General features: G+C 33.9%; 1 protein-coding gene across 3 annotated transcripts in view; it reads left to right on the top strand.

Annotated features, from left to right (window-relative positions):
* The window catches only part of FSTL5 (follistatin like 5), a 275,951-nt gene that overhangs the window by 249,699 nt on the left and 11,225 nt on the right, over window positions 1-15,027 (top strand). For all 3 annotated transcript variants that reach the window (XM_036382231.2, XM_036382232.2, XM_036382229.2), the window contains one exon: window positions 1,321-1,445. In XM_036382231.2, the coding sequence (XP_036238124.1) occupies window positions 1,321-1,445 (125 nt within the window). The remainder of the gene's footprint in view (window positions 1-1,320; window positions 1,446-15,027) is intronic.

Below are 15,027 nucleotides of genomic sequence, written 5' to 3'. Positions count from 1 at the left end.
TAGAAGGATAAGGAATGCAGCTGAAAGCAGCAGCATGTTCTGTACTACCAGTCTTTTGAGAGCAAACTGTTGCTGTTCATGATATTTTTGTCCCTAATTAGAGGATAAACTGGACTTTAGACATACTTCCATTTCATTAAAGTTATATTGACGTTCTGAACATGTCAAGCTCTGTCTTTATTGGGTTTTTTTCACATGAAAGATATTAAAAATCTTGATTTTTCCCATACTTTGGAGCAGTGACAAACCTAGGACAGTCGCTAAAGCAACATCTCAGGAATATGTACTTACTTTTCTACTTTTTTATTAATTTTTGTTCCTTAGTTATAGCAATCCCCTGAGACTATGATGGTCAGCCTTATATCATAACTTAAAAATTCATTTTGGTTCTAATTTGTTTTCCTTTTCTTCAGAAGTTAATTAAATCCTTATGTATTTATATATACTTATATATAAGAAAAAGAATAAGAGAAATTTTAAAAGCAAAATTAGTAAAATGTGAAATCACCTTTTCAACACCTACAGACCCTTAATAACTTTGAGTGTGCAAGGTAATCTATGGAAGTTTAGTAACCACTCCTCCCCAGAACTGATAAATGAGTGAGTCTTACTATATTTTAAAGTGGCTGATCATCCTCACCCTCATTTTTAATTACAGTATTCATAGTAGATTGTCTCCTTTTCTAAAAAAAAAAAAAATCCACTCTTAAATGCATATATGTGAACAGCATAGTGGCTATTATATGGAATTGTCTTTTACTCATGCATAAACATTTGCTTCAGAGAAGGTCCAAGATTTTGGGATTTGAATGAAATTGGTTCATAACAATTTAAGGAGTATTTAAACTCAGTTCAGCTTGCTCTTCTGAAATATATCTGTGCTATGTTGAATTATCTCATGATTGATGAGAATTGGGAGTATGCATAGCCATATGTTCCAGTGGATTTGTTGATAGCATCTTTTCACTTGGCTGAAGTGCTTAAAAATTTAATCTCACTCTAAGTTCTAGTGTAAGTAAAAAGATAAACAAAAATCTTAGTTTAAGCTAAGAACTGTTAAGGGCTTTGGTAATGTAAATTAATAAATATGGATTCAGGATTGATAAAAAAAGATGAAGGGGAAAAATAAGTATGAAGACTAAGTGTTTCAGTATGTAATAGTTCTCTGAAATCTGTAACTATTATTTGTACTCCTTTTCTTGGGAACGTGGAAAAGACAACACAAGAGAATACAGAGGCAATACTGTATTCATTAATTTGGATTGGGATTTGATTTTTAAAGAATAATTGTATAGTTTATGCTGATGTTACTCTGTGCAGGTGATAACACAAGCCAGTGGGAGTGTTTCCCATCACACCATCCATACTCAGCCTGTGGGGAAGCAGTTTGACAGAGTGGATGACTTTTTCATTCCAGCCACAACCCTTATCATTACCCACGTGCGGTAAGTTTGTCTGAATGTAGGCAATGTTGGATTGTCTTTGTGCTCATCCTAAGAACAGGTTCTGGCTGTGACAGAACTGAACAATTTGATCAGCTGGATTTTAAAAGACATATGGAACACAGAAAGAGAGGCTGAGGAAAGCAGGACAACACTTAACACAGGCATAAAGCAGGACTCTACCCAAGACCTCTTAGAGTAAAATCTATTTTTCTTCCTCAAAATACACTAGTAAGAGTGTGATATATAATTTTCTTTCCATGTTTTTTTTTTTCTGTAACCTTTCTACCTCTAGGTATTGAATAATTCTGCAATCTAGGATTTTTTCATCTGAGTATTGCGTTAATGTGTATTAGTAGTTTGTATGTTTAGAACTTCTAAGTTTTTTTTGCAAGCTGATGTAGATCCATTTTGCCTCAAAACAGCTCTGCCAACAATTATCCATGATTGATTCTAATATGCCAAGTTTCTTTAGGAATATCTTCGTTAGATAATCTTGACTGTCATCATTCTGTTCTAGCAAAATTCTCAAATTACAGGTGTAAATAGGCATCTCCATTAAAAAAGATAAAATTTCTGATGGTAGTGAGTGGTATTCTTTTAAATGTGAAAGCATGCAATTCAGGATGATTTTACAGTTGATTTTAGAATTCACTCTGTGTGCCTGGGAAGAATCTAGTTTTCTGTATCAGGGAACATTTGGCTTCTTCTAAAGACATTGTTGATGAGAGATATTTTTTTTTATTTCCTACAAAACTCTATACCAACAAGTAAGTTAACAATCAGCCCTATTCAATTTAAAAAGAAACTATAGATAGATGTATAGATTAATATATCTGAATAATAAATTGACTCTAAGTACCATAATTACTATATTTCTTGAACTGAGTAGGCAAATTCCTGTTGTGTCCCTGAAGTAATCTGTAGTCCTCACATTCGGCCTTAGAAAAACATTAAATATTTCTGCAGTATTTGGAACAGATAGGTGTTGAGAGGACAAAAGTTACTGTTTCATAAACTAGAAGGTACTAGAGGTACTGCCCAAATAGAACTGACATTAAGATACTTTAATGTTCAAGTAAATAGGAAAATAAAACCATGGATAGGGATAAACATCATAATAGGAGGGGAATCAGGACTGGAAAAAGAAAAATAGGGCCAGTCCAAAGCTAATGTTGGATTTGCCTTGTCTAACTCAAACCATTTTAGGTTGATATTTTGCCCAAATAGGTCAAGTAGGCTCTTCCTGCTTTGCATGTTACCTTCAGCTGCTGAGTAATTTCACATCTCCTGTATGCAACTCAACAGAAAATAGAATGAAAGAATAAAAGAAAACACACAAGAATAAAAAAGGGGTATGAAATCAATTGAACACTGAAATAATAAAATCAGCTAAGTGCCTGCAGATATATAATAAATATGTACATCAATTCAGGCCTAGTAAAGTTTTTTTTGTTTGTTTGTTGTTTGTTTTTTGGTTGGGTTTTTTTTTTTTTGTTTGTTTTCCTTTTTTTTAATATTCACATGTCAGATAAAATTGCCAAGATTGCCAAATGCCAAAAGAAAATTCCTGGTATGGCAAAAAAGACTGCAGTAGTTTGTCCACTGCTAAACCCGTAGATTTGGAGGGTTTAATGAACAAAATCAATCTGGTTTTATCAAATAATGAGTTTAAGGGAAATGCTATCAATTCTGAGTGCCTTTTCTAAAAAGAAAATTTAAAAAACACTATGTAGACAAATACAGTGCTTTTCTTTCAATGTATGCTTCAAGAGCTGTTTATGTTAATCAGTTGTTGAAGAATTTGTCTTCCATAACATCTGGCCTGCAAGTACCTTGCTTTTTGTGTTTAAATTAGAATGCAATATATAAACAATGTTACAGGAAAAATTTAAAATTAACTGTATTCATCAAATTAGTAGTGATGTAGAAAATCCCAGTCTCTTAAAGGTAATATGACCAGTCAACAAAAAACCCCCACTCAATCGCAGCATGTCTTTCTTAAGGCTGTTAGGCAGCAAACATAAAGCTTGAGTTTATTATTCTTGGGAGTGTATAACAACCAGGGGAGCAATTTATGAGTATGAATTGCAAAAAAACAGCTAAGAGGGAAATAACCCCACTGGCTAAGTTGGCTGGTATAGTTAATTGCCCAAGGGCCCTATTTACTCTTTGTCAGAAATCAGCTCCCTTTGGCCATGCAACACCAGCCCCTTTCAGAAAAATGAAAACTTTCTGTAGCTAGGTGCATTTGTCATTTGTAAACTAACATTTTGAATGATGAGGCAGAAGACAGTATGCATGGCTTACCAAATTAGCATCCAGAACTAAACACACTGTCCAAATGAAGGCAATTCTAAGCAAAAAAATACCACATATCACTTAAAAGAATTAAATAAGTTTCCTAACAGCTAGCACAAACCATCTGATACCATCTGCAGTGTATTACAGAATATTACAGCATATTCTGTCCAATAGGTTGGCTTGTTAACACATAGGAACAGAAGTAAAGGCAAATAATTTAAAGCCATAGTGAGTCATTATTTTTTTTAATTTTTAATAATAGCTAAAGTGGTAATTGCTACTAGTATGTGTGTAAGTATTTAAAACTTGTTGAAAAATAATTTAAGTGGTGGAACTATACTTTTGATTTACCTAGGTCAGTTATTTTTATATATGAAAATCCAAATGGGCTTCTCATTATTAGAAAAGAAAATTCTACACATTTTAATGCTATTTTAGGCAGCAGATAATTTAGGACACACTACATCCAGATCAGACATTTGAAGAGACACCATAAATTTTGGTCTCAGGTAAACAGCAATTCATTCCAAGGGAAAAAAGAATGGTTTCCCATATTTTTCTTACCTCTGACTGAGTTAATTTTTTCTTGTACTTATCACACAGCAGGAGTCAGGGCAAACAACCTTTTGGTTGTTTGGTTTATAACCAACAGGCATAACGTTCATTCATGCTCTGAACAACTGCACCATCAAAACGTCAACTAACCACACTAAGTAGGCACGAGCCAAAAGAAGTAGAGGAAGAATAGATTAATTTATTGTCTTTAAACTTCATTTTATAATTGGTGGTTAGTTGATAGATGTACAGAAGAAGACAAGAAAAGAAACTTTATCATTTTGTAGAGAAAAATTTGGTAGGTTCAGTACCACCTGTTAGTTTTGCCATGTTCGGAAGGTGTCTTCCTCTCTTTTATGTTCCAGTAACACTATTTCCTTCCACTCAAACACCATTAGGAATCAAACGATGTTTGATTGTTGTCTGTAATCTTTTGTAGCTGCTTTTTTAAATATATATCTATATGTGTGTGTGTGTGTATATATATATTTATAAAGAAAAGAAAATATCTTTGTTTTAGTGAAACTGTACTAATTACCATCCTAATAATGTCTAGAGCTGATGTTTCCAGATAGCAAGTTCATGGTTCTATAGAGAGTCTCAGTTGCAGATAGACCTGGTTGGCATCTCATTATAGAGCTGACTTAATTTTAGATTTTCCTGTCTGATTTTTTTTGACAAGACTAGTTTACCTACTGACTCTAAGGGAGGAATTGCAGCATGCCTTTGAGCATTCCTTCATGATGGAAATAAATGTCCTTCTTTTTCTCACTAAGCAAGCTCAGAGTTTAGAGAAAGTCAGTTTCCCATGAGTTTTCATTACTTTCTTGTGCCAGCTGGTTGTAGTGCAATGCACAACAGACCTTAATCTTAGAGACTATGACACAAAACAGTAAGACTTATTGTTAGAAAGAACACTGAAAGAAGTTCGTTCTGACTTTCATGCAGTTGGAAATTTGAAAATTTCAAAGGGGAGAAATTATATATTTATCTTGCCTATCTTGAAAAACAGCCCATCCTGCTGTTATCATTGGCTGTGCACTCACTGTCAATATACTTTGAATTATACCAAGAGAATGAATGAATGAATGAATGTAAAGCACTGATTTTCATGCACACTTTCATGCCCATATTTTCAGTACACACAGCTTGAAAAAGTCTCCCTTACCCCCAGTTCTGTTTAAAAATTACCAAACACCAGGGCCACAAAAGTAGGTAGGATGAGATCTATTAAGCTCTAATAGATAGTACAAATGCCAAGGTGTTTTTCTTCAGCTCTTTCTGAAGACTTTTTGTTCTGTAGATACACCTTATAAGAATTGAATATATGTTTTCAATATTTGTCCTTATACATTTAATAAGAAGAAAATTTTATTCAGCGAGCTATTTCTGTTCCAAAGCAATTCAGGACAACCAATGATCTTGTCCTTAATTGTCGGCTAATACCAGTCCTTATCATAAAAATAGACTTTTGCAATTAGTATGTGGGATGGTTGCAGAAAGATGACTTGTACAATATATTACAAAAATATATTCTTGGAAGCCTAAGGAGCAAAGAGCTGATTATTTGAGCTCCAGTGTTCATAAATCGAAGTGAACAAAAGATAATTGGAATAAATTAAGGTCTTTCACTATACTGCAAAATGTTTCAAAAGCAGTATTAAATGAATTCACTGTAATGGAGTAACTCCAAGTTTTTAGATGTTTTAATCTTTGAGCAGTGTTTTAAATGTCATACTGTTACCTGACCTAAGAAGTGGAAGAATGAACAATCAACTCGCTGGTGAGATGGCTCAGGCTCTGAATAGAGTTAACATATTCTGTTTGAGTTTTTTCTCTCTTTTATGCCTCTGTTGTGTACGATAATAGGGGAAGCAGTCTTTCTAAAATAACACTTATTCATTTGCACAAAACAATCCAAAAACTAAGCTTTTCTTTAAGAGGTAATTGGAATGTGCTGCCAATGCATTCCTGTGAACCTTCTTAAATGAAACCCATGTGGAGCAGTGAGTCAGTACATTCACATTTCATTCCAGAGTTTAAGCCCCTACAGAGGTGTGAAGTAGCTGACAGGGTGTGAGAGCATTTTCACTGTTTCTATGCAAATAATCAAACAGAAGATATTTCTGTTGCAAAAATCCTACATAATCAGAAAAAGCTTTCTATTCAGTAGTTTCTGAGTGAAACAATGGAAGCAGTACATGCTAAGTCAGCTGTAGATGAAACATTAACAAAAGAAATATAATTAATGTAGGGGTTGAATTTTTCACATAGACAGTATGATTTAGTGTGAAGATAAGGGACAATTTAATATTGTACAGATTCAGTTAACAATGCACATTAGTGGAGCAGAAATTTTGGGACAGTTCTTAGTCATCAAGCTATAAGGCTATAATGATACAAGGAAAATAGGGAAAGAGCTTGAAAGCTTGAGGAAACTGAGACAGCTCAGTAGTACCAGGGCAAGAAAATAAGATCTAGAAAATATTCTGCAATTTCTGATAAGGACTTTGGAATCTGGCAGTGAATCCTACATGGTGGCACAGCACACAAAGGAGGAGTAGGGGTTCACTCTGCAGCCTCCTACTCTGTCTTAGTGAGAGACTCATGCTAAATGGAAACCTTGTGGTCATTTTTTCCCCTCTTCTCATATTTGCCCCTCCCAAAAGAAGGACCTTTCCGGTCCATAAATATGTTGCTTTTGAAAAATAGGGGTTTTTTGGGAAAGATAGAGATGAGACAGCAAAAAGTCCTTTTCTCTATCTGTTTTTGGCTTTAAATAGTGGATTTTAGAGCATCTTTGTTCCAGAGGGAATGTAAAGATTGAGAGATTCAGCTCAGACAGTTTTATAGCATTGAAACTTACTTTGTCCAACTACCACCAGTGGCAACAACAACAACTAGTAAAATAAGTGACTTCTTAGAAATGTGAAGTCCTCTTAAGTACATCAAACTTATATTCTCTACTTCAGTCCTTCTCTGCTCACATGTTCCCACCCAAAAATTTAATAAATGTAGTCACTACTTATCTCTAAACTAAGAAAATCGCAGTCCTTTAGGTAATTACAAGATATACCAAGTGCCCAAATTTACATCTGCAGCATCTTTTATCTCCATTCCTATACTCTAACTGACAAGGGCCAGCGTTTGCAGGCTTTGAAATGTGCTAGGCAGTACAGATTCCCAACTGTGTCTGTGGGAAAACACCTACAGAAATCATGAAGATGAAGGTAGATAATTGCCATCATTCCACAAGTCCAGTTAAGATTTGCTGTTACTTAAATGATGCACAGAGGTGTACATAATGTTTTTGAGGCCAGGAGATTTTGGAATTCAGGAAAAATGTTTTCAATATATTTTTAAAGTTCATTTACATCTCAGTGCTATGAAATTTAATAAATAATTAATTGCACTTTTAAATGTAGCCAATATAAAACTATTTTAATATTTTTATTCTGTGTGACTGCTTCTATCATTGCAAAATAAAGGTATGCATATGTAGACACACACATATGAATAAGGAACCATCTGGAAAACTGTCTTGTTTGTGGAATCAGTTATTCTGCAGGCCTTTTCCCACATCAGCTGACAATTCAATACTGCTTGACCAATTTATTTAACTTATGGTCCAAATCTTTTCCTCTTAGGTATCTTGAGTCAAACTTCACAAAGTTCTTGAACAACAAATTCCAGCTGTCAGCAGAAAAAAAAAGATTATATAAAATACCATTTCCACTTCAGTGTGAGAATTCCCTTCAAATGTTACCTGAAACATGAGATTGCAGCCAGCCTTTGTGGCACTATAAAACAACATTAAAACAGTCAAACAAAACCAAATAAATAAAGAATTCTTTTGTTCTACTTGACCTTCCCCAGAAAGCTCAGAAAGTACCTGGAACCTTAAGTAAGACTAGTCAGCTGCAATGCAGCAAAAGGTAGTTTTGCTAACTTGTCTTTTTTTTTTTTTTTCACACACTAAGGTTTCTTTTTTGCATGTGCAGAAGTCATTGCAGGAATATTTACCTTTGGAAAAAATACCATCTTCCATCTGATATAAAGGATATAAAGAAATATATATGATACATATATATTAATATATATAAAGTGGACAAACCATTGCTAAAAATAAATGTTGTACCTGTCTCCCAGAACCTACCTGCTTTTAAAAATTCAGCATCTGCCAGTACCAGTATGTAACATGAAACAATGTAATATTTAAAATCATAATCAACTATGAGAAGAAACTAATCCCTTGCAATTATGGCACATAATTTGTTGTACCCAGTGGATAGAAGTTATCTTAGTGCTGCCTTAATTACTTGTTGGTTTACAAAAAATGCCCCAAATTACAAAGACTCATTTATTAGCTTAGAGGTAATCTTAAAGTGATGCAATCAACTGGGTTTTTTTTGTTGGTTTTTTTTTTTCTTTTTTTATGTTTGTTAAGAAACAACCAGAACACAATTATTTTCTAAAATTTTGCTGGGTCTGGCTTGGATGGAGCTAGTTTCCTTGACAGCAGCAAGAATTGTGCTGTAGTCTAGATCTGTGACAACAACCTAGTAAAAGCGTGATTGGAAATTTTCATTTGTTCAGTTCTATTTTTTAACATTTAGAATAGATTTTTGGGAATTGTGTTTAAGCTGTCCTATTTGTTATGTTACAAGCCCATTTTAAATGGATTTAAATCATATGAATCAGATAGTAAGGAAACTTCCAAGTCTACACAAATAGATTATTTTTGTGTTCCTTCCATGGGTCCTCAGCTGTCAGCTTGTAACTTCTTATAGTGAATAAAACATCCAACTTCCATCTTAACAGAGCCACTTCAACCAGCTCCCACCTCCTGTACAATCTACAAATTAGAACACAGAAATCTGCCCTGATGTGCCTGATCATTTTTGCCATGATAATCTTACATTTTTAAATCAAATGTTATCTCTGATGCTTCTATGTGCAAAAAAAAATAATATTTTATCAAGTTTTAAAACAAAATTATGGGCTTTTTTTGTTGTTGGTTTTTCTTTTGTTTGTTTTGTTTCTCTTTGGTGCTCTTTAGGGGTTTTTTGTTGTTGTTGCATGTAATATTTTCTTAATTTGGGTCTCTAATAGAAACTAAAAGGAGAGAAAAGATTTGTTGTCAAGTTCAGTATTTGTTCTTGAGAATATTCACGTATCCCCAGCTGTAACAGTATGTGAACTTCATGTTTAAAATGAAGAAAAAGATCTATTGAAACTGTTTTGCTGTATGTTATTTACCACCTTTGTAGTCCTTATCTCTACCTCATTATTCTTTCTGTACTGGTGCTGACTATTCTTTTGACATCTATAAATTTGACCAGTCCTATGGCATCTGCCCACCTTGATGTTACCACATTTTCTGAAGTGCCAGATTGTCTTAATCTTGTACTGATATTTAGGAGCATCTTTAGAATGTCTTTTGTTTGCTGTGTCTGTATAGCTAACCATTTCTTTGACTTCTATTGCTTTAAAAATGATTGGGGTTTTTTTATTAAATTTCTAGCTCTCTTTCCCCAGAAAGTATGAGACAGAAAAATGCATTTGCTGCCAACACTAAAAATAGATTTTTGCTGTGTTGGCTCCTTTATGATATAACATGAACAGTTTCATATATTCCTGGATACTAAAAATGTAGAAAGTAAGTTACTTCCCTTTGTCCTAAAATTCCTTGGACTATTTCTTGTCATCATTGGACAAGAATTGGAAATAATTAAAAAACTTATTGTAATACACATCTTACAACTGCTCCCCCAGGGAGACCTCAAACAATTCATAGACACCTGCATCACTGGTACCCTAAAAATTCAGAGTTTATCCCTAAGCTGTGCAAATGTGCACTAAAGGTCAGAGGTCCTGGGCTTTGTGCAGTGTGTTAAAAGAAATCGTCTCTTCCCACAAGAAGTGCTTGATTTGTCCAGCAGAGTTACAGAAGACAACTTGCATAGACTTTCTCCAAATAAATGCTTAAAAGATTGCATCACTTTTGGTTTTTCCACCCTAGTGAAAAGTATCCCAATAAGAGGGAGGATTTTGTTGATGACACTTACAATGTCATTTACTTCAGCTCAGCAGCATTAAATTTGTTGTGTTCATTTTTTAATCTAGAGCCCATTGTATTAAATAGGATGTAGAATAAACTCAGAAGATGAAAGCTTACTAATGCATAAAATTATCTATTTTATAATATTATCTTCTATCTCTGTTACATATTGTCTAGTAATGGATTTTTTTTGTATTCGATCTCAGAGCACAAAGCTTAATTTGAGATCTCTTTATTCTAAAAACATAACACTTGTCAGGATTCCTTCAAGCCCATATGAAATATTTCTTCCCAGCTGTCTTGCGTGGCTGTCTTGAAGTCCTTGATATCCTTATTTTTCAAAATAATGGTCAGTATGGGCTGAGAGAGTAAAAGAAAGAGAGAAAAAAAAATCATTTTAGTATGTTTGACCATCATTGACTGTGGAGTCTTTGACATTTAATTTAATCCTCTCTACACTGAGCTCCCTCACTAAGAATGGAAATAGTGACACCATACTCACTTCTATGAAGTATATAAAAAGCAATATCAAAAAATAATAAAATCTTCAGAACTGATCTATGAATATCAATCTCTGCAATCTCAGAATACTTACTATAAAGATCACTTTCAGATCTCTCAGGTGATATTCAGCACTTGTTATCCCCTTTGTGTGGGACAGCAGGTTACTTTTGGTTTTTTTTTTCCTTTTGCCCCCAGCCCTTGCAATGTCCTTTTCAATTATATTTCAATACACTTGAGGATCTAATCAGGAATTTTTTCATTACTAAGACTGTCTGCTCCCATAGATCTAAACATTTCATTCATATGACTTACAATTGAATATTAAGTTCCTTTCCAAATTAATTTATGAAAACCTATATCTATTTTTATCAGTATTATTAAGCAAACTTATGATTTTTGATTGATTAGATCTCTGGTGCCATCTATTTTTATCATGAAAAGGTATTGCTTAATGCACATAATAATAATAATGATTTTAATGAAAGCAAGTTATATCTGGCTATGTATTAGTTTTCCTCTTTCATCCCATATACACTGTAAATTTCAAAGGTTACCTGTTATTAAATAGATATTTTTTTCTTCTAGTTGGAGAAGTACAGATGAGATTTTTAATGTGTAATTCTATAAGAACACAAACATTCATGTTTGTGTTTTGAAACCTGAGTTTTCAAAATCCAGAACTTCTTCCCCAGTAGAAGTATGATAAAAGAGCCAATATTTTTAGAAAACTAGACCTGCAAACAAATTCTGTTCTTTATATAACAGAATTATAGTGATGATCTTGTTTTACTCTAAAATCAATCATTTTCCATAAGAGTGGCCCCACAGCCTTATGTTCTGTGGGTTTTATTTTTTTTTCCCATTTCTAAGCACAAAATATTGGGAGGCTTTAAACAAAATTTTTATTCAGTCACGATAAAGTAGATAATAGTTTGGGGTTTTTTTTTCTTGAACAAAATTATTTGGGTTAGAAAATTTCTCTTTTGTACAAAAATACTGCTCTTTGCTTCTTGTATGGATAATTTTGACTGTAGCTTATTTAATTCTCTTCTGTTATATTTGCTTTCTATTTTGAGAACATAATTTTCCTAAAGTGGTTGACTTCAGATTTAAAAATTCTATAGTCTTCATAAGGGTAATCTCTTGGGGTAGACCAAATCCAGAAAGGATAGAGGACATCAGATTTTATATTATCCTTCTCCTTCTCCTCATCTTCTAGGGCAAGGCCATCCATCTGCCCAAAAATTCTTACATTTCTTAAAATTTTATGTTAATATATTCTTTAAAATAAATGAAAAATTAAATTTATCCTCATTTTTAGGAAAAAAAAAATCCCAAATGTTTTCTCTAGTTCATCTTTTTAAAAAATGCATAGATATTTCCTCTTTTATACTGACTGCAGCTGGAGTGGTAAGCAGTATATATGGCTTGTCTAAAAGAAGAAAATAGCATAGGGAATTCAGGTTGTTAATTTGCCAACTGTTGGCAGCTCCACACTTGCATCTTGCTTGGCTATGTTTGCATGGAAGAGGCAAAGTTGCTCTAGCTGAAGGAAGAGGGGGAAAAAAATGGCACCTTGCAAATTTAAAGAAGCAGCGTCAGAAATCACATGACTGGCACTTTTCTAGTACAGAACTTCTTTAAGTCCTGCATTGAGTTTCTTCTTCATGCTTTGTTTTTCTCTTGTGACCTTTGCTTTAGGGTGTTTTGCACAATAACCCAGTATGCATTTCACACTATGATAAAGAAAATAAATATTGGTAAGACAGCTTGGATCTAACTCTGGTATAGTTAACGCAACTAGTTGTGCCTCAGTGGGCTTTAATTTCTTCCTGTGTTACCCATTCTTTAGGATGGGAAAAGTTGTGTAGCATAGTACTGTTGCCTTGCACAGCTTTTATAGTTCCTGTCCACAGAAACACTTTAAAAATCATTCATTTAAAAATCATTACTTTATAAACCAGGAAATTTCCTGAACTTTTAAAATCAGTACATATAGCATGGTTACTAACCACATTCTGTTAGATTTAGTTTTCTTGAAAAATGTTAGTTATCTTTTGTAAATTCATTGTCTGAAGTGGATTCCATCTCTTGCAGTGGTGTTAGCTCTGTCAGAGTATTCCAAGTACTTCAGTAGCGTCATGAAAACAGCTCACTGAGATATTGTGATAAACAAAGTCGCTCTTGGAAAACTCATACATAAGAAATGCACACACTTCTTAGATCTCCACAAAACCCTAAGACAAAAATGAAAGGCAGACTGAAGAGGTGCTCTTTGTATGTTTGATAACTCTCTAGCCTTGAAAAAGTACTGAAGTTGATTTTAATGGCTGGCAAATTATACTTTTTGTGGAAAGAAAAGTGATGGTTTTCTGTTAAAGCTATGCTTCGAGAGAGGTGAAAATCATCTTCAGAGATTCCTGAAGATTCTGGGAGAGACATCTGTTTCTAGGGCTGTTTTGCATGGAGACTTATGTAACATTCTTCACTCTATGCAGGCACTTTCAGCAGCGCTAGCTATTCCTTGAATCAGTTGTTTGAATTTCTGACCTCAAAGGCAACCTTTAATAGCCCCTGCTGCTGTATGATACTTAAACTTGCTATAATGGCTTGGAGAAACAGACAATCACATTTCATGTGTAATTCTAGCTCTTAGTCACATTGTGATGTAATGTCAGTCATTTAAGCTTCAATTGCCCAAATATGTGCAAAGTTCTATGAGGCTACATTTGGGTATTATGTTTTTATGCTGAGAGGATGCTTATGGTGAGTGTGAGGTTCAGATTGTAGGCACCTAGATTTAGATGTGAAAATGCAGTATATCTGTGGGTGTAAGCTGTCTATCTCCTGCAATGGTTACTGGAGATTTAGTCTAAACACACAGTATATAAACAGTATTTCTCACTCCCCTACAGGCCTCTGGTACTGGTTATTTTAAAAAATTCTTTGGACTTTGTTGACTGTGTGGTTGAGATTTCCGCTGGCAAAAAAAATAGCAGCTTAGATTTTCAGCTCATATTTAGACATACATAGTTGTGCATAAAAATGTAGGTGTCCTCAGAAGAGGAATGCAGCCTGTGGATAATTATTTTTGCACTAAGGAGTTGTGGTGAGGCTGTACATTTGTAATGGCAATTCTTGATCCTCCTTATTGATGATTGATATGATTGAAGAGGAGGGAAGCAGCTGTGCTTGATTAGAACTGAAGAAATTGTTTTTTTCTTGTTTATTTCAAAGCAATAAGGGTATAAATATAAACAAATTGATATGTTTTGTATGTATGACTCTGGAAGAGATACAGTTAAGACTTTTTTTTATTTTCTGGCTCATATGTCAATTTTTAATAAACTGATGAAAAGAACAGGTTATAAAAAATACAGTACTTAAAATTAAACTGGTCATTGTGGCAGACAACTGATTTTGCACATGTGCTTAATCTAAACAGCACTTTCTTTTTAAATTTCCCAGTGTATTACTTGAAATCCTTATCAGAACCCCCCAGAACTCAACTCTGTGTGGCTTGAGATCTAGCACTGCTGTCCTAAATGATATATGATACTGATATATACACGTTCAACTCTCCAGTTCATCAACTGAAAATGAAAGCATTTCTGTTTAATCCAAAGAAGAGAGAGAGCATGCTTATCCTTTAAGAGGAAAAGGAAAAGTCGTCGCTTTCAAGGATACTACTACTTGATGTCAATCAGCATCAGTGAGGTCTTTATAGGAAAATTTGGAAGATACAGGATTGTGCAGAGTAGCAGTGAAAGTATTTGGAACCTTAGGAAAGAGGCCCAGAATATGTGAGGCAAAAATTATTTTTACTTTTCCACTTCTTATCTTAGAAGAAAAAACAGTGAAAGGAGGGATGCCCTAGTATGTGATTTTCTGCCTATACTTCAACTGCAAGCTGATATTATACCTGTATATATATATTAATATATATATATAGATAGATAGATATACTCATATGCACATATGCATGTTTATGTTTTGTAACATGCTCTTTTCATATCAAATAATGCATACCTCCATTAAAACTCTGTGGTAAGTAAACCACAGGTATGAAAGAGTGATATTTCATGCAATTTCAGCACTGGTGTGGAGTTTTTCCCCTGTTATCCCTCCCTCTGTCCCATAGGATTTGGGTGACAGAAGAAG

Source organism: Molothrus ater, chromosome 4 (assembly GCF_012460135.2).
Source record: "Molothrus ater isolate BHLD 08-10-18 breed brown headed cowbird chromosome 4, BPBGC_Mater_1.1, whole genome shotgun sequence".
Taxonomy (NCBI): Eukaryota; Metazoa; Chordata; class Aves; order Passeriformes; family Icteridae; genus Molothrus; species Molothrus ater.
Note: the sequence above shows the minus strand (reverse complement) of the source record. Positions and strands in the feature narration are given on the sequence as shown.